The sequence below is a fragment of the Neodiprion pinetum genome, chromosome 2 (assembly GCF_021155775.2).
Source record: "Neodiprion pinetum isolate iyNeoPine1 chromosome 2, iyNeoPine1.2, whole genome shotgun sequence".
Classification (NCBI taxonomy): Eukaryota; Metazoa; Arthropoda; class Insecta; order Hymenoptera; family Diprionidae; genus Neodiprion; species Neodiprion pinetum.
Window position 1 is genome coordinate 8,180,490 of NC_060233.1, and position 22,130 is coordinate 8,202,619.

The 22,130-nt window shown below is 42.1% G+C and overlaps 1 protein-coding gene across 1 annotated transcript in view; it reads left to right on the top strand.

Annotated features, from left to right (window-relative positions):
* The window catches only part of LOC124213160 (BMP and activin membrane-bound inhibitor homolog), a 34,236-nt gene that overhangs the window by 4,716 nt on the left and 7,390 nt on the right, over nt 1–22,130 (top strand). The window contains exons 4-5 of the mRNA XM_046614135.2: nt 1,350–1,745; nt 6,848–8,377. Coding sequence (XP_046470091.2) covers nt 8,206–8,377 — 172 coding nt within the window. The 5' untranslated portion in view covers nt 1,350–1,745; nt 6,848–8,205. The remainder of the gene's footprint in view (nt 1–1,349; nt 1,746–6,847; nt 8,378–22,130) is intronic.

Sequence of the window (22,130 nt, forward strand, 5' to 3'; positions counted from 1 at the left end):
CACGAAGCGCCAGAGGTATAAAAAGACGGGTAAAACGGAGACGAATCCCGTTCGAGTCAGCGATTACTCTGTCCGCCGATAGCCCAGGGCGTCGTATTTAATCGGAATGCGACGAGATTTTGATCAAACTTGAGTAAAAATCCCTATACCCAAGTATGTGCCGAGTATTTTACTCTCGGAGAGTAGCTATATGAATTTCGTGTTACGCCTTACGCCTATACATACGTATTATAGATGTGAACTCGCGCGATTGACACGTCGGCATTCAAATCAAGCCAACCATATGCGAAGAAAAAAGTAGAAAAGGAAATTAAAATAAAAAGTTGCAACCAGCGGTGAGAGATAATCATCTTGTTCCTCGAATACTGTTTGAAGAAGAAGAAGAAAAAAAGATATTAGAAAACATTCAGAGACAGATATTACGTATAAGTAAACGGTTATGTATAATGTATGTACATGTTACAGCTTCAATAGCGGCTTCTTTGACTGGACGGAGAAACCGTAATGCCTATAAAGTGTCCAACTGTTAACCGCCTGCACATTGCGTAAACTCTGTCACAGGATTTGAGCTAATTGTAAACGAAAGAAAAACAAAAATTTCAAACAAGATGAGAGAGAAAGAGTAATTGAAAAGAGAAAGAGGGAATCTCAAGCGTCGCTGCACTGTAGAAAATTTCATTTGCTATACTTACTAGAAGTTTCTGGTAAATTGAAAAATTGTTGGAATTACAAAAACAAAAAAAAAAAAAAAAATTCTGAGACTCGAGTATACTATTTAGTGTGAATATAGTTTCAATACTACATTTTCTGGTTACCGAAACGTTTAATCTGTTTGCTGGACTGTTGAAAATTTCATTTGTTATAGTTACTATAAGTTTCTAGTAACATTGAAAAATTGTTTAAATTACAAAAACAAAAAACTACTGAGACTCGAGTTTACTATTTAATGTGAATATAGTTTCAATACAACATTTTCTGGTTATCGAAACATTGAATCTGTTTGCTGCACTGTAGTAAATTTCATTTGTCATAGTTACTAGAAGTTTCTAGTAAAATTGAAAAATTGTTGAAACTACAAAAACAAAAAACAAAAAAACTACCGAGACTCGAGTAACTTATATTTAGTGAGAATATAGTTGTTACTATATTCTTTGGTTACCGAAACATTGAATCTGTTTGGTTGGTTGACTGCACTTTATCAGTTTATATATTATATTTTCAGCATAGTTGTTTTCGATTATGGTAAAAGATGAAAATAGATAACAATGACTGTGCAGCGTGTATAGTAACCGTGACTAAAAATTGATTTCTGCAATAATTAAAGTATGACTCTCCCCGATTCTCGACAGAGACGCGACGCCACTTCTGTGCGAGAATCCTCCCAGGTCCGAGGACACTTCGACCGGTTACCAGCACCGGGTTCGACTGCCGCATTTGAGATGCTGCGACTCCCACGACTACTGCAACCGCGGTGCCCTCGACCCTCTGTTGCAGGATCACCGTCGGCCCTTGTCAACCCAGAACCGCGATCCCGTCGTCAGCAGCGGGGACTCTCAAGGCAAATCCTCGGACCCCCCGGATCGCTATCGCGATAAGAAACTCCTCGACTCTTCGGCATTTACCGGCGACGGCAGCGGTCTGAATTCCTTGACCCTTCGGCAGGTCAAACCCCTCCACGTGGCAGCCCTTATTCTCGCTTTGGCCGCCCTCATCTCGGTTCTCGCTGCCTGTTACGTCATCACCAGGTACGTCTTCTTGCAAACATTTTTTCTCGACCTTGGTAAACTAACGGGCATTATTTTGCCACGAAGTGGACAAAAAATAAATTGAAAATAGGACGCGGAAATGATACTACCTGTATGAGATATTCCTAAAACACTAACATGTACGTACTTTCGTAGTTTTTTTATCGAGATAAACAATTTTAGTACCAGTCGAATTTCGTCATATTTAGCAGTATTCAGTCCTATATCTCCGTAAATATTTGTTCGAATTGCTTCGAATTTGGATCAAAAGCTTTCTTTTCACGCGAGAAACACGTGCGTGTGATTTAACTTTGAGTACGTTTACAAATAAAAATGTTTCGATTTCGAGCATTTTGTAAATGGAATACAACAGTGTTAAGCATCGGTTGACTGTACCACAAATTGTATAATAATAATGTCAAAATTGTAATTTTCATTCTTTCGCATGATATAGAGACTACGAAAAGGTTATGGGAGGATCCGGTTTTGAAACGCCCACTTTGAACCTGACTGCAATTTCCTGGGTATACGAGGAAGTAAAAACGTAGAACAATCCATTATCGCCATTATACCGTTACGTGTAATGTACAGCCTGACGTTTTATCGCTGACTTTATATAGTTTATACTCGTTTTCCGCAGTCGTCTGCAATTGTTTCTTGTCACTTTCTATTATTGTAAGACAACGACCGCGGCTCTTACGCTTCGTGGCTTGCCATGCCGAGAGCCTCGCGGTCTGAAAAAAGGAAGGTTACAAAACTCGGAGACTCGTTTGCCTGCTCAAATAAAAGATCCATTATAGCTCGGTACCGGCTCCTCGTATAACTATAATAACGATCCGAATCACGATCATATTTATTTCTTTACAATAAATTCTAGTCACTTTGATCGATTAGTTTCTTCTTAGCAGGATTTGTCAGCAGCATGAAAAATCGATAAAGATCACAGAATTCTGATATCGCGTTATTCATTCAACCGTATAAGGAAATTTTCGAAGGTTTTCATTCGAGCTGCGAACCTTGACGTATTGTTATAAGAATTAGAAACCATGCTAAGGGATGACTGTAAGTCTAAACTGTAAAAAAAAAAAAAAAACTCCCTCGGTACAGGCAATTTCACTTGAAGCTCGGTAAAACCTTACACTGTAATAAGCATTATAGAAGTAGCTCTATGGACCCGCTTCATCTTCGCTTTGTCCACGATGCGGTTTGCACTTATACGTGTACACGGACATCGCGTGCATCCGTCAAATGAGGCACAAAGAAGGCATATTTCAATTTCTCCCGGTACGATGTGTTTAAATAAATTATCTTCTCGACGTCGAGCATCCTCTCTGGAGTGAAAACAAAACCGGTAGCGTATTATAAACTCTGCAAGAGAATACGTACGCGATACATAAGTACCTTACACCGATTCTCATACGACCGTCTCATAAATATCTTGCGTAATCCGTCATGCTGTATTGTTATATTTTCACTTGTTGCCACGCCGCGTTGCGGCTGTATTCGTTACATTGGTTTATTGTCAGCGTTATACGGGAATACAGATATCACACATACGCACGGAGACACGCATACATGAATGTTCTTAATTGCAGTGAGATTTTTTACGCGTGTGGTATATACGTATTTCGTGTGATTTATCGACATTTGCATTTCAACGACCGGAGATAATGCCTCATTCGAATATAAACCGATAACTTATTTTACACGTTAGCCTGCAGACAGGGAGTAAAACCCCCCCATTATTAATTACACGAATCTTCAGGCCGGATCTTAACGAGACATGAATTATAACTCGCGAGACTTTAAATAAAAGAGCGAAATTATAATGAGAGCCATCGGGATGGACTACAATTATTGGCGTAAAAAATCGCATATATGTATGAATTTCGGTGTCGTCACAACGTGTCCAAATCGAATGCAATCGCGACTGGATGTTTCACGTTGTACGGCTTGGAATATTTGGACAAACGAGGACAAGCAGCAATGTCTCGTCACTCGTGCTTTTCATTCCGCCGTGGTACTCGAGCGGTAGTTTGATTATACGTACGAAGTAGCTGGCGAGACCGAGAGATATACTCGAGAGCGATTGAAGCTTTTGAAGAAGAAGAAAAAAAGCGAAAAAACAGGGAAAGTACAAAAGGAAAAAAAAATTATTATAGAAGCACTTCAAGATGACGCTTATGGCGAGCGAGGGCTCAGGCCTAACACTTCACCCCGTCTCGTATTTGACTCTTGAAACTGCTCGAGACTTTCAAGAGCCGAGAAGAGCGTCTGTAAACTTGAAGCACCCTGCTGCAGTGCTTGGACGCGATGTTTCGTTTCTTCGTGACCCTTAATTTTCATCCCATAGCTGCAAGCTCATCAGCGATTCTCGATGCGCAAAGAGGATATAGTACGACAATTGGCAATTTTCCGAGATGCGAAAAAAGAAAGCAGCTGCATACGCGAACGGTATTTTTATGCATTATTCATGTTAACCGTGATTGGACAGAAACTAGAAAACCGTGTCTGGTTTTCGCGATCACCTGCGTAACCACGTTAGTATTGGAAAATGTCCTCGTGACGTCAGAGTCTGGTTGTCGGCGCTATTTTATCGCCACATAACCTAAGTTTTTAATTTTAATCGAGGCAAATCGTAATTCTTGGTGGTTTAAATCACTCATGTCACATAAATTAATGAAACGTAATGAATGATATACCTGTTCTCATACCATCCAGACGCGAAAAAAACACGGTCAACGTTCATCTGTCAGCCTGGTTGCATTGGTTTGATTTTTTTCCACCAGATGACGCATTGCCAAGCGACCGAATCCCAATAGCATGCAATAAGTGGCCAGAGGCAAGAGCTAAAAGCTGCCTCCTGCTACTTTGAAATATTTCAAACTTAGGTGGACGTAGCCTATCGCGGTGAAAAGGATCAAAGTACATTTGTCTGTTCGTGCAGAGTCGTCAGCGATTAGAGGGTTACTTATGGAGGTTAAAAACAAGGGAATCGACAACGTCGTCTGCTGCGCCATACACATCCACGTTATAGGTATACGTACACGCACGATGGTCGTCAGACTTTGTCCGTTCCGGTCTTCCACTATCAGCTCGGTCGTCCGGCTATCTCGGCCTCCATTTTCCCTCGGCATCCAATTCCTCTTTCTCTTTTAGTCGAACGCGTTCCCTTATCAACGCCTCGTCTCCTTCCTCGCCCTCCTCCACCCCGTCGGACGAATTCCCGGCAGCTCGAAAATATCTATCATGGTCCACACGCGTAATAGATCCCCGTCTGCACTCCGGTCACTATTATTACAGGTATACAGAGAGGGACATTAACGAACGAAAGGACGGTGCAGCAGGTCCTCCCGTTATACCTGCGGCATCGCGCAACTTTCGCCCGCAGGATGGATATCGCAGCATCCCGGTTACATTGGGTCACCTCCCCCCCCCCCCTCCCCCTCCCCCTCAATAGTAGGGCCCAGAAACCCACGAAAGAGAGACCCCACCAGACCCCGGCATGTCGCGTCGGTCTTTTACTCTCTAATCTTGAAAAGGCCCCCCGAACGCTAAGTGGGTTTCCGAGTACGGAATATCTCTACGGAGGATGAGGCCCTGCCCTCCCCCCCACCCCCACCCTCCTCGCCCTTCTTCCAGCGACCGAAGGAACGGCTCGCCCAAGGCTGGACCTCGCGTTTATATACCTCCTCATTTTCTCATTTTCTCATTTTCTCATTTTTCTGCCATGCAGCAAGCCTTCGCTGATGCATGAACCGCACAGTTTTCTCTTATTTCATCTTACTGTCGCTTCGAATTATTGCAGGGGGACCCATTAGTCCCTGCCCATGCCCATCCACATCATGTAGCTCCCTTCCTTCTTTTCCTTCCTTCTGTTATCCAGCTTCTTTACTTACCAGCGGGTTAGAGCCGAGGTATAAAATCAGGTTCGAGTTCCTGACCGACGGTTATACATAATGTGTAATCACTTTTCATGATTACATTCTAAGCTATTAGCGAGAAGAATTTCTCACGCAACTTTCCACTCGCTGAACGGCGCCGTGTGCACTTCGCCGTCTCGAACTTCACAGTGCAGTGCTGCTGTGCAGTGAGCGCAACGTTTTTTACATTCTTCTCTTCTCTTCTCCTCACTGTGCTCCTTTGTTCGTCTTTTTCTCTCTCCTCCTCCCCCAAGGCCCCACCGACGGTACAAGCTGTCAATAAGGCTGTGCAACAAGAACGCTGATACGAATGCAGTGTATCGATCATTCTGAATATGTGTAAAAAATAAACGCATATTGCACCAGTTCAACGTGTGCATGGAGTTTGGATTATATGAAAATAAAAAATAAATTATTATTATTTTCAAAATCCCTCCGCGACGTGATCTTTATATCAGTCGCAAGTTAGGCGTGCTGCAGGTTTTTATTATTTTTTCGTGTACGGTATAATGGACCGGGTTTCTAATCTAATCGGTTTTTGATGATGGATCGGGATCACCGCAGTAGCCTTTCAAAGAATATATATATATATATATATGTATACACATGTATATTATATATATATATATCGACAAACGCAACGCTAATTGTCTCCTAATTTTCATTCCCGGCTAAAAGGATCTGGGGGAAAATAAATTCTTAGCTTTGAGTAAACGTACCGGTTTCCCTTTCTTTTCTTTTTTTTTTTTATTTTGTTCTGTTCTGTTCTTTTAATCTGTTGTTCTTCTCCCTTCATTATTACCGTAGTTGCTCCTTCTTTTTCCTTGGTGCCCGCTTACATACGTATATACATAAATGTACACATATACGGCGTGTATAATAAAAACAGAGTGTCGTCTCTTATGTGCTTTACAGATTTGCCCGACTCCCGAGTGTTTACGAAACATATTCGGTTACTACGCGATGTCAAGTGTACGTTAGGTATAGCTATGTAACAGACATGCAGACACACGTTGTAAATTACAAAAGAGACTAAACAATAACAGGAAAAAAAATGCCGTGGGCAAAAGAGCGAAGATTTTTTTTTTTTTTTTATAAAGAAACAAACAACCAACGCATGAGATAATATACAATCGTTAAAATCGAATAAAAATTTAATCCTGTTTCTCCTCCTTACAGATTTCTACGATCTAATCCGTATCCGGCATCGAGCCAAAATGTCAACTGATACCATCGTTGATCGCGTTGCCGCTGTCGCCACGCGGTATAAAAATTATATCTCGGAAAAGTACGCGAATTATCCGATGCATCTCTACGTCGAAGGGTAGAGAGGTAATCGAAGAGATCAGGAAGCGAGTGGGAATATCGACGTAAAACGAACGTGCGTGTGTCGGCGATCGGGAAGCGAGAAGCACAAGGGCAAAAACCCTCGGCGCCGGAGCTCGGTTCCAGTTCGCAGCTGATCACAATGGGTGTAAGTATCATGTGGCCGATGACGGTGAGTCAAACAGCGGGTGAAAAGGTCGGTGAGGCAAAGGATGAGGAGGAGGAAGAGGAGGGTGGGTGCAGACAAGGAACGGCCGGCGAGCACATGCAGCGATGCAACGTGGCGGGAGTAAAACGGAGCGAAACCGGGACCGACGCCGACGGCGACGTCGACGAGGGCGCGTTGCGACGCCCGGCGTCTGGCTGGTCTGGTCTGGCCCGAGGCGCCACTCGGTCCCCCACCTCCGGATTTTCCCCTTCTATGCAGCCCTACTTAGCCGACGAACACGGCGAAAGCTCGGCTCGTACGGACGCCGGTTTCTCACCCACACAAACGAGCCTCCTGACCGGAACGCCTCGGCGAGGGCCGCCGTAGTTTAAAAACTATCAGAGAGCGTTCTTCGCCGGCTACGATCGGCCGAGTTCTTCCTCTCGCAAAGTCGGTTCAGTGCCGTACCTCCGAGACTCGCTCGTACGTGCACTTTAAACGTATTTCGATGCCGCTCGAAGTGCACGCCGGTTTAATTTAACGAGATTTGATCGAGTCTTTTACCTCGCTCGAAAGTAAATTTTGTGAAAAACGATATTATTTTTAAACTATTATTCTCCGAACACCCTTTGAGGAGAATTAATGTTTTCTTTGATATTACCGTTCGGTACATTGTTCTGTGATTTCGGTGCGCGGGGTGTGCCTAATATGAATTCGACGTTGTTTCTTTGAACGAAAATTAAACGAGAGTCGAATGAAATTGACGCGGTTGTACGATTCGTACCTGCGGCAAATAATTGGTTAAAATTATTCGTGTTACCTGATTTATCCACAGTGTAAACGGATCGATAAACCTGCGATAGATAATATCGATTAAAATAATCGTTTAACACGGGGGGGGGGGGGGGAAAGAGAAAAATTATACTTGTTGTACGTATAATAATTGACGAAAAATCAACCAACTCTGGACCGAGTCGTGAAAGTGTTTACTCGCTCAGCGGGTAATACAACGTGTACATACAGAGGTATATAGATACAAACGTACATATCAAGCTGAAGCAAAATGCTGCCACGGGAATTGATAACTTTCGCAACGATAACGACCCTCAGCGTCGCGACGGCGGGCGCCTCCGTCAATTTGGAGTATGACGACAATGGGATGCTGGCGGACGAGGAGAGGAGAATAACCAACAACAACAACAGCAATGACAACAACAAATTCAATGATAACAAAGGTAAATATCCCCCTGTGATAACAAATTTCACCCTTAACCCTAGAACTGTAACGGAGGGGTGAAAAAACGTCCCAATCTTAAGAATTCCATCTCTCGAGTACTTACATCGTATCCTGAAGAATTCTATAGGGTCTCATATTCATCGTTTTTTTCTTCGATAAAGAATCACGTGAGCCAAAAAACATTTTTCGTAAGTTCGAAAAAATTTAATTATGGTCGATGTCCTCGAGTCGAAAACGTGAGCCGTTGTCCTAAGGCGGGAAATTTAAATTCACGCGGGGCGTTATTCAACCCCCATCGCCCCCGTTACCGTTCTTATAGGGTTAAGATAGCGCTCCTGAAACCGAATGAAATCATACAGCATACGTGTGACGTGTTTCAAAAAGTTGTAACACACGGTTCTATGACTGTACTACAGGTATATAATAAACGCGTGTGCAAGTAATATGCATCAAATGCACGCCGTGATCCAAGGGCGACGCGTTAACTATTTCACAAAAATTGATCACACGACTTGAACACCGGCGTGCACGTGATGAATTTCGAAACTTGTTTTTATTACACCATATAGATTATAACACAGACGTGTTTCGCCGTAGTTTAATTAAAAAACAATTATTGCGTCTTTTTTTTTATATATATATATATATATATATTTTTTCTTGCTCTTTTCGTTCCTTGATCTTTATACGCCTAGATACAGGTATAGTATGCGTAATAACCGAAGGTGTCGCGTTATATGCGTGATATAAAGATCGGTTTCAACAGCGGTTCGTGAACATACACGTGTATACCCAGGTATGCAATACACGTATAATATAACTACTCAAATGACAATAGCGTTAAACCCGTACATATAATACAAGTCTACACAATATTGTACAATAATCGAATGACATATGTATGCGCACACGTATGTAAACGCACAGATGTACGTACATGGCTGGTGCAGATCTCCGAAACCAATATCCGAGATCTCGCCTCAAGGTGTGTACGATATATATATAAGCATCAGCTATACATGCTATACGACTAGCGGTTCTCTCCCGTATATTAACTCTTGTGAATAATGATACATACACCCGTGCATGTATGTATCTGTAATACGTGGTATACCATACGCGTAATGCAATAATGCGGCCGTAGATATGCGCGTAGCGCGTCGAAACATCGGCGCCTCAGATACGCACGTAGATATATAGATATAGGGTACGTATAAATATCCCTCGTACCTACTGTAAATGTGCTATTTAATACAACGTAGGTATCTAAGTCCCGTGATTTTTTTCATAATAATTACCCCTGCTGTATATAAAATTAATTTCACACGCGGTGTAACTAGGTACGATACATAAATACAAACTTATAAATTGACCGATCTTGCGTTATATAATTATATATGTACACTCGCGCGCGCGCACACACACACACACACACACACACATATATATATATATGTGCGCTTTCGGTACGTATGTATGTATACATATCTATATACATTTATACATGTATACATATATAGACATCATATATACATACATACACGTGAACGATAAAATATGCGGCGGGCGCCAGTTAGGCGGTTGTTGTGCGGTGTGCTGGCCTCCGCAGCAGTCGTCGGTACTTATACAGTATATACGTACGTTATACACACACACACACGCACACGCATGCACGCATGCACGCACATATGCACATAGGATGCAAAGCGCGTGCATCACGCTCGCGGCACGCTGAGCGGCGAGTCGCATATTTAACGAGTCAGGTCGACCGTCTCATTTTACGGAAAAACCCTTTCGGCTTGCAATCAGCGCCTGTGCATGCTCCATGTATATGTATGCACAATGCAACATACACGTGTCGTATACATGCAGACGATGCGTGTTTCGAATCCCGGATTCGTCATGGGTATGTAGCCCACGATCGGTTGGAATGTACAGAAAACGAGAAAAAAAACAAAAAACAATACCCGAAACTGCAATGTTTTCGATACCACTGTTTTCTCCTTCCAATCGTTCGCGGTCTAAGTCCAGAATTTCGATCGGAATCTGCGAAAGCTTTCGCCGCCATCTTGAATTTAATAATTCAACTCGGGAAATATCTGTCATAGACTAAATAAAAAATCTTTCTAACCAAAATTGTAGAAAATTAAATTTCCTACAAGTTTGTTTACGTTTCGATGATTTTTGGTAAAAAATTTGAAAAAAAAAAAAATGTTCCGAGTCATTTGACAAAAAGAGATTCTCCCATAAATTCAAGACGGCGGCTAAAGTTACCGCAGAATTTGGTACTCCGACGATTAGATAAAGAAAATTATAATTGCTTGAAAAAATCGCAATCTCAAATGTAAGTTCCGACTGGATTAATAATGCGGGGGCACGTCGTTACAGGTACCAGTAAAGGTGTAAGTAAACCGTAGCTCACGCGCCTCTCTACATCCTGTACCTACAAGCACGCATGTGTATCATCACGATTAACGCATGATGCGTAAATCACATCCACAATGCGGTCGAAAGTGTGCCGACGACTGGCGCCGCCGAATCCCCGGCGCCGAGTCGCATGCAATCACAAATGAAAGGAGCAGGAGGAGGAGGATGTGACGGACACCCAGGACACGTCGCCTCCTCCTCGTCCTCGTCCTCGTCCTCGTCATCCAACGTCGGTGAGGCTTTTAGGCGCCTGGCGCGTTCGAACGCGTGCATGCGTGACGGTACGAAACGTTGTGCCCCAAGAAGGAAGGAAGGAGAAGGAAGAAGGAGGGGCGGGGGGGAGGGGGAGGTCTTTCCTGTTCGGAACCGTTTTCCCGCCGTCCCGCTGCACTGCCTTTACATCCACTCTCTCACGAAAATTATAAACCACGCGGTGTCGTGAACCGCACGCTTTTGCCCAAGTACAACGTATACATCCGCATACATAGTTAGACGGATGTAGGTACACGCGATGATAGATATCGGCGCACCCGGATGGACGGACAAACCGCACCGAAACGAAACGAAACGAAACGAAACCTCGAGACAAACGCGGAAGTCCTGGCGCCCCGCATATGGGCCCGACAGGCCCCGGTGCACCGTTCAAATATACATATGCGTCACTGACCGTGTTCCGGGTGTGTATTTAGGCATGTATGTACGTACGTGTGTGTGTGTGTGTGTGTGTGTAGAATATACATATGCGTTATACCGAACTCGCTCCCAACACGGTGGATCGTCGAGTTATAAGTGTGATACTTTACAGTAGACACGGTGCGGTAATTCAAGCGAATATGCACGACCACGTCGTCTTGTATATATGTGTAAAGTATACGTGTAATAACATTTACAGTAGGTATACGTTTAACGTCCGCTTGCGTGTGTGAGGCTGAGAGATGTAAACTCGGCGCACAACGGGGCGCCACTACGGCATTTACATATAGTTTTTTGCTAAACGGTAAAACGAAAAATTAATATTTGACAGGGAAAAAAATATACAATTTCAGGAGGATCGGTGAGAATATGCACACGCGCGTACGGATCTTTCTCGCATGTTGTTAACGGGTATGTATTGTATATGTGTATATGTATACGCTGCCTGAAGCAGAGATAGAGAGGCCCTCGTTCTCAAACTTAAACAAACAATCCTCTAACAAATCGGAAAGCTCTCCATCTCTCTCTCTCTCTCTCGCTCTATCTTTAATCTGTATATCTATATATCCGTATCTTGCGAAGTAGAATACACGTGATGTATAATACATGTACGCGTATACGCAAGAGTATAGTCTGTGGCCTCTTTCCAAGAGCTTTATAATAGCTGCTTTTGACTATACACATCATACTTGTTTCACGGTATAATGAAATTACACGGCAGCGCGGTTTACATAGGAATCACGATTTTTTGCCACTTATAGGTATGCGGATCGCATTTCGCAGGACGAAAAACGAAGCTCTCCGCGGTTGAAGAAAACTCGAGTCACGGGCGTTGAAATTAAATGCGGTGCGGGGATTACGCTTGCTCGGAAGTAAGGCAAACTAGTTAGTTAGACGTACGTAGTACAGTCGTCTAACATATAGGTAGATATAATACTGCTCCACGAAAGCAAACCCCCGAGATAAATATAGCTCGAACTGTTTTTAACACGGACACGGGGAGCGTGGTTCGCCCTACCTCTACCTTTCTTATTAAACCTTTTTGTAATCGCACTGTCGGAATAACTGCAGAGCGGAAATAACCCGAATGCAATTCGAAGCTTTGCGAATGCGGTTTGACCGCGATTTCTGAAAGCGCGGTCAGCTCGAATGTGCCTGTAATCTCATCGACGACGGTGTCTCGTACTTTTCGTCTCGAATAAATCTAGAAACCTGCAGTGTATAGTATACCGACTGGGTTCGGTTTCTCGGCCGTTTGTCATGCCCGGTATTTGTACATATTTGTTATTCGTGGCGCGATATGCAGCTCGGTGCATCAGCAGCAGCAGCCTCGAAGAAGCTCAAAGCGTTAATGTTTGGTATGCGATATGACGCGGGCTAAACACAAGCCAGCAAGCAAGCAACGAACGAGACACGTTGAATTCGTTGAACGGCTCGAACGTTCGGCTTTGAATTCAAATGCACACAACATCCAACGATGATGCGCGGTGGTTGCAGCCGTTCTGTAAGTCTAACCTCACCCCCTCCTATATTCACATCTTCTGCGTGCACTCACGTATCCCTGAAACTCCGTATAATTCTTTCCCTCGTTGAAATGCAGGTACCGCGATTATTCCTCACGTCGTTGACTGTTGCCGCTCTTGGTGCACTTGCAGTGTACGTACGCGTGGATGCGCCAACAGCTGCTAAGTGCATGCATCACTTGCCGCATGGCACAGACGTCCCTTGTATTTTCGAGAGTTTGCCGAAGGGTGAAGTGGCGGAACCGATTCTGAATCATCGCGTTATATTCCTCCACAGGGGAGTTCGTTTATCCCATGCTGTCTTATCGACCGAGGGCCGAAGTATTCAAAAACCTTGATAGGTTTACGATAATACGTACAGTAATGTTCATCGATGCTTTTCTCTTCCGTCCAACTTGTTTGCAGTCCGAAACAAAATGTGAGTTCGATTCTGTACGGATTATGTGACGACTTCCAATCTCTCACGTCGGTTGCATCCTCGGTTATTGTCACATAATTCGTAGAGAATTCGAGCTCGCATTTTGTTTTGAATCTGGAACAAGTTAGCCGGAAGCCCAAGGCGTTAATGAACATTCCTATACAAGGATGTTTGTAATGCGTAAGCCGCGGTGAAATTTCACATCCACGTATCTCACACGCGTAAAAGGGCTTAAATGCCCCATTCTATGTGCAATTCTGAACAAAACCACTTCAATACATTTTCATTCAGCGCAGAACTCAAAAAATGGCTTGGATTCTAAGAAATTGCAATAGTGAATTCATATCATTGTTCTTATGTCTGTCTCGAAACAAAAATGTATTTCAGTGTTTTCGTTCAGAATTGCATATAGAATGAGAAACTTACGTTCGTATTCGCGTTTGACATTCCAAGAATCGGAAAAGAATAGAAACGTATTGAGAATTTCAATACGATCTGTTCCGATATGAATCAGACAGAATTGAATCGGATTGATAACTGCCATCCCTTATTCTAAGTAAATACTTGAAACGAACAAGCTATTAGAGGTGGCATTGTCGCGAATATGACGGGGTAGGAAAGAACAGATAAAATCGAATAGAAACGAATAAACAGATTAAAACGAACAGTGTCTCATTGGAATAACTCATGCTTAATTCGGAAACTTAAAGAAATGGGATTCCTAATTCTGCTAATCGTTCCGTTTCTATTCATTTCCGATTGTTGGGATATGTACGTGGACTTCGATATTTAGAAATGTATTCGTAACAGTAAAAATCGACCAAAGTACTCCTTTAGGACGTCGACACAGTAACGAATAAGCTTATCCGCGCATGTATTATCGTACTAAATATTTGCATATACGTATATTCATACAAGAGCGAGCATATATCAATAATTATAATATTATGATGCGAATCCTCCGATGAACAGACTAAACCTTAGCCATTGTTGAGATCCCACACAGTAACTTGCAGTTATGTATGAAAGAACGACGAAAATTGTACCGAGGGGTAAATCCGATGAGTATGTTTCGTATTTGTTTGAGTCACCGCCGTTGCTGCTGCTGCTGCTGCTGATGTCTAAACATGTATGCTCTGCCTTCTTATACATTATTTATGCGATAAATATCCCAGCACCCTGTTTCGTTACACCTCTGAATGACTACTGTTTATTTCGACCTATGCCCGGCTGATATGTATGTATATATATGTAGGTACAGTACGTTGTATACGCACGGCAACATACCGTGTCAATGGCACATGCCCGTTATCGGCTAATTTATCAACATGTTATATGTATATTAGAATGTACAACGTTTGAACTCGATCTTACATGTGTAGATTATCATTATAAATAAATAAATATTAAACAACGCGAGCACAGGTCCGAGGGTCAATATCGGAGGAGGCGAACGAATCAACGCAGGCTTCCTGCGTATCGCGTACGTTGCAGTATTTTATTTCATCGTCATCTCCGTTCAAGCGTGGGTGATGTGACGAGATGCGTTTCGGCTTCGTCTTATCGCCAAAAGTATGTTGATCTGGCTGCGCTACGATTTCGTATATGTAACCACAAGTTCAAAGGATCGGAATATCGAATTTTCAAAACTTCTGAATTAATGTTGAATAATTCGTATAGAATTTTTCAATTTAGCTATGAGGAATAGTCTAAATGTGTGCAAAATTTCAAACGTATATAACAGGAATAAAGTACAGAATCGCGATAAAAGAAATTCATGGATATATCGGAAAAATAAAAACAAATCTTCGACTATAAAAAATATATAAGAGACAAAGTAAATTATAATCATCAAGATTTTTTTTTTCTCTAGCTATAAGAACATTTTCGTCATTTCTATGTATTCTCCGACTTTCTACAAATTAAAATTCTTACGTAATATGAATTCATTGATTTTCCCATCTTTGGATATTCGATATACTTTCAGACCACCATTTCACCCGTCGCATGTTAACATCATTATTTCTTATTTATTCATTTTTCATCTCTTTTTCTTTCTCATCGACAAAGTTGCGATAATATACAAGCGCGGTGCGTTGAAAGGGTCGAAAAACTTGCGGTCGAGTAAGCTGAGGGATCAAAAGATTCGGTAAGAGGAACACCTCTTACACTTTTGAAACGAGTGAGCGGCGTTTTTTAAATTGGAAGGTAGAGCGATCGGTCGGTCCATCATGCACGTTGCGTGAGTGACGATGGGCTTTTTATACGCTCCGGGTATACAAACTTTATTATACCTATATTATGTATGTATACGGTACACGCATAAAAATCTATCGAGGGTAGTAATGTTAAGTGGTAAACGGAATTCGCGGTGAACGTTTTGTTACACATTTTATATGTACGCTTGTACAGTTTGAACCGCCATTGAGGGAGAAAAAAATTCTTCGTGACAACCCGACGATCCGGTATCTCATGTGCCTGCAGGGACGCGCTTTCTCATCTTGTATAATATCTACCTGCGATTGATCGATCGGCTCGGTGAAAAATTCTAGCCTTTTCCTACAACACGCTTACATCTATCTTACATACCTACCTCGTTTCCTAATTCGTGCGTATCCGATATCCCTCACAGTTTACTATAAAACTAGACCCGAGTAACTAATCGTATAGCGATGAAAATCAAGGCAAACTTCCAACCGTTATATCGGCTTGTATTACTCGGGTTTGAAAATTTGAAAAGAAAAATTCATACAAGTAATATAATTGCAAAAACAGCTCCATCTGTTTTTAGTTTCGCGAATAAAATATGTAGAATTCTTCAGAACGGAACTACCTCGGTTATAAACGTATGGAAATTTTCGCGAACTGTGGACAGAGGATTGAAATTTGCGTGCTTGAGTTTCGTACGTTACAAGAAAAAAAAAAAATGGCCATTACCTTCTCGTTTGACGTTCAGGAAATCGCTGCATTAAAGTGCACTCGTTATATCATATATGTATACAACTACATACGCAGCATACAGAAGATCGTAACTTCAGCAGTGTGATTTCAACCGACATGCACAGAGAGATTACACTACACTTATGTATGTATATATATATATATATATGTATATAAATCTTATACCCGTTTATTTTGCAATTAGAGATGCTTACGAGCGCAAACGATGCCGCGGGTCTGCCAATCTTTGCATGAGCATTGCGTGATGCATGTATTCCTACGTTGAAGTTTCGTTGCCGAACATGTGTGCAATGCAGCAGCGGCTCTGCACTTATCCGCTGCACAGTGTGCGTTCAAGCTTGCAGGTTGCATGTATAAAATGCAGTAATATATTGTTATTCAAACGAGGGGTGCAATATTTATCTACACCGCGGATCGCAGATTCGTAAGACAAACTCATATTATACATTCTTGCATAATGAAACAGAGTCGCAGATTTTTAAACAGCAATTGATAACTCCCGTCGAATTAATATATATATTTATATATTATCGCCGTTTGCTACAGAAGTGATATACTTATTACGTTACATAGATCGAAGGTTTGAAATAACTATGACGAAATCGTCATCATTTTATTGCGCTAGATATTCACTTTGTATTATTATACTCTCTTTTTGCAGTACGTCGTGCAGTACAAAAAAAAAAAATTACGAATACCGATCGACAACGCGACAGTGCATTTATACGTTCGCTGTACGATCGATATATCGTTGATAGAAAATTAGACTGATCCGCGTCAAAGAAGGAGAAAAAAAAGACAAGGCGATGTCAACGCGTTTATAGGTACAGTCCTCGACGATTGTTGGCAAAATTTTTGTGCCAAATTGAGAGAACATAACGACTCTGAATCCCTGCTTATTATACAGGCAGCAGTTTTAGAGTCGGCACTCTTTTGTCTCGACGAAACCTCGCCGTATAATGACCGTTAATTACGTTTCCCGAACGATACGAATTTCGGCGGATTCGGATTATACAGGCGTCTATTATTGTGTGTGTATAATTCCTGCGCACAGGACGGTCCGACTCTCAGCGCATTGTCTACCTTCCAGGTTGTTCCCCGTTCCATCCATGGACTGGTAGCCTATCATCTTGGGCATTTATCCCTGTCCTCTAAATTTCACTCCGCACTCTCGAAGCTCCTTTTCTCCTCTCCTCTCCTCTCCTCTTATTTTCCCGTACAGCGGTCGTGGCGTGTATAATCGTTGCGCGGTGTTCTGTCGGCGATTTCTTATCCTCTCTGTCATTATTTACACATTTAGAACTGCACAAGAGTATATTATAAATCCTCCCTCGCTGTGTTGAGACGAAGAACGCTCGCCCGAACAGCGGGATAGAGGAAAAGAGAGGAGAAGAGAAAAGGAGAAATGCAAGAACGGAGAACGGGGGAAGAAAATTTTATAACCCGACCTCGTATATATAATTTGGAGTAATTTGGCAATTGCTTGTAATTGATGGCGGGCGCCTGCAGTCCCTATCCTTCGAGCTCCGCCTGCTCTCCTCTCCTCTCCTCTCCACGCCGCTACTTTTCTTTCCTCCTTCGCGTCTCTCCGCATACTCGAACCTCGATTTAAGTAGGGCTGCGTCAATCCGATGCCAACCTAAAACGCATCCTAATCACTAGTTGCCAGGGTGCAGGATGCCTCGGTAACAAATTCGAGGAGAAAGAGAGAGAGAAAGAGAGAGATATGAACCACCCCCTCGTACCTCATCGAAAAACCAGAACCAAAAGAACCTGAAATTTTTGACAATGCGCGCAGCGGGTTGACAACTCAATGCTTTGGTTTAGGACCCTTATTCGTCAAATTATTGTGAAAAATTACCACCCGAATCGAGCTGGGTGATGAAGTAACCAAAGATTAGTAGAATTTTTGACTTTTTTCCCACGTTTGTTGGTAACACAAATTTTTTGCAGCGCACTCTCGAGATAGAAGAGCAAAATAGTTTCCATTGTTTTGTTATTATTGTAACAATTAATGCTACCGCTCTTAGTAGGCAATTTCCTTTTTAATATTTAATTTTATTGCTGTGGTAATAGAATGTCATAAGTTATCAAATAAGAAAGTGGAAGGGGAAAATTGTGTCAACCCGCTGATTGCGTACATAACGTATGTATGTATATACATATTTCTATAAATCAGGATGGAAACACTAAATAATCCGACTCGATAAGTTCATTTCTTTTTTTTTCAAACGCGCATCAAAATTTTCTCAGAGCATCTCAACTAGAATATCCCAGCCAAATGTGAAGTCTTAATATTGATATTTAGAGGTAAATATTTGTTTTATTTACCATTCTATTTTCATTTTTCATTCAGATAAGACGTTAAAAATATGAGAAAATTGTTGAATTTTTTTTTCTCGTCAACGGCTTGACTCATAAACTATCTAAATGCAGATTCTTATATTAAATTTCACGCTCTATAAAAAAGTACTGAGATAGAATTTCCTTAACTCTAACTGCTCAAGAGATATTCGCCTATAAACATTGAGTCACCTTCAATATCTCTTAATCGGTCAGACTTAGGAGAATTCTATTTCAGTACTTTTCTTTTGCAGAGCGTAAAATTTCCTATACAAAACAATATTTATATAGTTGATAAGCCGAGCCGTTTACGAGAAAAAAAATTCCAACTTTTTCCGTTTTTTTACGTGTTATTTGGATGGAAAATGGAAAAAATAAAATAGGAACCTCTAAATATCAGTACTAATAGCTTGTCCAAAATTTTGATGAGCGTTTGATAAAAATAAGAAAAAAAAATTTTTCGTCTTCTAAGACCCTAGCACACAGTGACCAAATCCTGATTACAATTATTACAGCTACACACGGTGAAAAGACGTCGAGATGATCGAGTGAACTAAAGGTCTGGCTTTTTTTTTTTTTTTTGTGGACAGTTAGCTTTTCACGTTCATGCACAAGGTTGGCTGCGTGAGACCGCCTAAAATACCCAAGAGAGAGAGAGACACCGACCGTTCGGTGCGTAACTACCTGCCCTGAAGCGGTGGAAGGAACGTCGAAACCTCAGGTTATACCTTCGCCCTCGGGTGCTTCCCAGAAAGGTATGGACTTAAGCCAGCAATGCCGATGAGAGAGCGGCCGCAGAAGAACTGGCCCTTGGTTCTCTATTGTTCTTGCTAATTGCCGTCGTCCCCCACGCCCAGACGACCCAAAACTCTGACCGGTCGGTTATTTCGACCCCCCCCCCCCTCCCCCTTTTCCACCCCGTCCTCGTCGTCGTTCACGGTTCGCAGCGAAGTCCTTAATGCTCGGATAGTTACAGGTCTGAGCAAATACACAGGAATGTTTTTGTTTTAGAATGTCAGGATGAGACGGTCGACAGGTAGCGAAAACCTGACCGGCACCATTCACTCGTACAGCTGTGCCAGAGTTCATTGGTATAACGGCCTGTTATACAGGCATATTAATATCGGACTAACTGCGCGGACTTGTATGGATGAAAACGTTCGAAATATCTCCAGCAATGTTACAGTATTCGTGACGCAATGGTATTAATAGTGGGTACGAATGAAACGACAAGTATAGAATCGCATGAAAAATAATACGGTTTAAGTAATTTTTCCGTCAAATTGGGGCGGGGTGAAAATTACGATTTTTAAAAGTTCCTAAAGCGCCGAATTCAGAATTTTTTGGTATCGATACGAGAAGTAGAGAAATGAAACTTTGACGAAATATCAAAGTTTCGAACGGTCCGAAACGATTTTTGTTCCTCTCTTTTCTTCCGACCGTAAATTCAGAAGTGTTTTGGTACAGCGTGCAAAATCATTAAAGCCGTTCGAGACAAGGCGATGCTGCATTACACAGTGCGTTGAAACGGTACCTTTATACAAACTTGTTGCTTCACTCCTTCGTGCAACCGAGATATAAATATGCGTGCAGCCGAAGATTTGTCTGTAGTTATCGAAACTGATGGAGGAACGACGACGAACGTCGTTTCACCACGGTAATTCCGAGAAGTGTGTATACGTATACCGATATGTGTACACACGATTCGAATATACTGTAATTCATTCGCAGCAGCAGCAGCAGCAGCAGCAGCGGCGGCAACAGCAGCGGCAGCAGCTTGATTTATCTCACGGAGCTGGCAATCCGAGGAATAATTTAGGTCCCCGTTGCAAGAGATATGTCGGTGTAAAACTTCCCGATGTTGCGTACACATTATACGTACTGCAGTAAAGGCTTTACCTGGAACCCGTAATACCTAATCGTTCAGCGATATCTCGTTCCGTGGTAGACGCGTTATTTTCATAAATTATTACGTAAAAAAGGAATGCAAAATTAGACCAACGTACCTAAACATCTGTCGGATTCTGATACTTTCCCACAAGTATAGAGTTCCGGTTTTACCTGCGGCTCTAATTACACTAATATATCCTCAAATTCACGGGTATATGACCATTCGCGCCGTTTGCACAGAGATGGTAAAGTAATGCCCAAATCCCGAGTTTCTCGTATTCGTTCCCATCATCGTTCATCTGCCCGCTGCTGCTGCTGCTGCAGTTTCTATATTTGCTCAAGAATTATCCCTCGGCTAGTTTATACGTTCGAAACCATTTCGAGTCGGTCAATATTAGAATGTGTATATACGCCCCAGGTCGGTATATATTAGGTACATGCGTACATACCATTTCCTGACTATTCAAATAGGACGAGTATAGAGCTATATAAGCCATGCACGCGGAGCTAAAGATTTTAAGCCTCTTTGTAATCGGTCAACAACCGCGCCTTGTGCACGGTGGTAGCTGCTGCCATGCAGTGTCAATAACATTTAATGAATAGATAGTACAGAAACTATTACACGTACGTAGTGTGCAGTACGCTTTGGGTGCACGCAGCATCGAACCGTGATATTAAACATGTAGATTATTCATTAGCTTCTCCAGTGTACCCACATACACATCCATAGTCAAATTCCAACGAACATATAGTATATATATACGAGTATATAATAAATACACAATGTTGAATATTGTACAAGCCGCAGCACGGTTAACGACTGCACTCTCATGGCCCCGAAATATAAAGGATCTCGAAGCCTTTTTCGATGACTGACAGCATTGATGCGGTAACCATCGCGGCTTATAGGTATACGTCAAGTATATATATAGGTATGCGTGCGGAGAGGCAGAGGAGAGCAAAGCCAACCGACAGATGCCGACGAGATATTATTTTTTCATAACGAAAGATTAATTCGGTCAGGTTATAATTATTTGATGAAAATCTCTCAATTATCCGTCATACGGTCGATATAAAAAGAACTGCTTTGACGGTGCGGTACGGTAGTTTTCAGGTTCGAGGTCTTGTTTGAAAAAATCAGAATCTTACGTTTCACCCGTACGTACCAGTAGGTATTAATTACCGCGTGTGTATGAATTGAAACATTATTACCGATAATAAAGCCGGTAAATCGATAATAATTAATAATTATCGATACATATCCTCTTCAGCGACGTTTCTATTAAACGCAAATGCAGCTGCATTGCACGTTGCACGGTGTCAATTTATAAATATAGATCTCAGTAATTCTGCACCAGTGCCATGCAGCCATGCTGCCAATGCAGAGTTTGCCAATACGGAAAAATAGAGAAAAGGCAAATTATATACGCAATCTATTAATAGGCTGCGAATTGTTCAGGGCAATCACGTAGCGGTGCGGAAAGTTGGACGCGTGT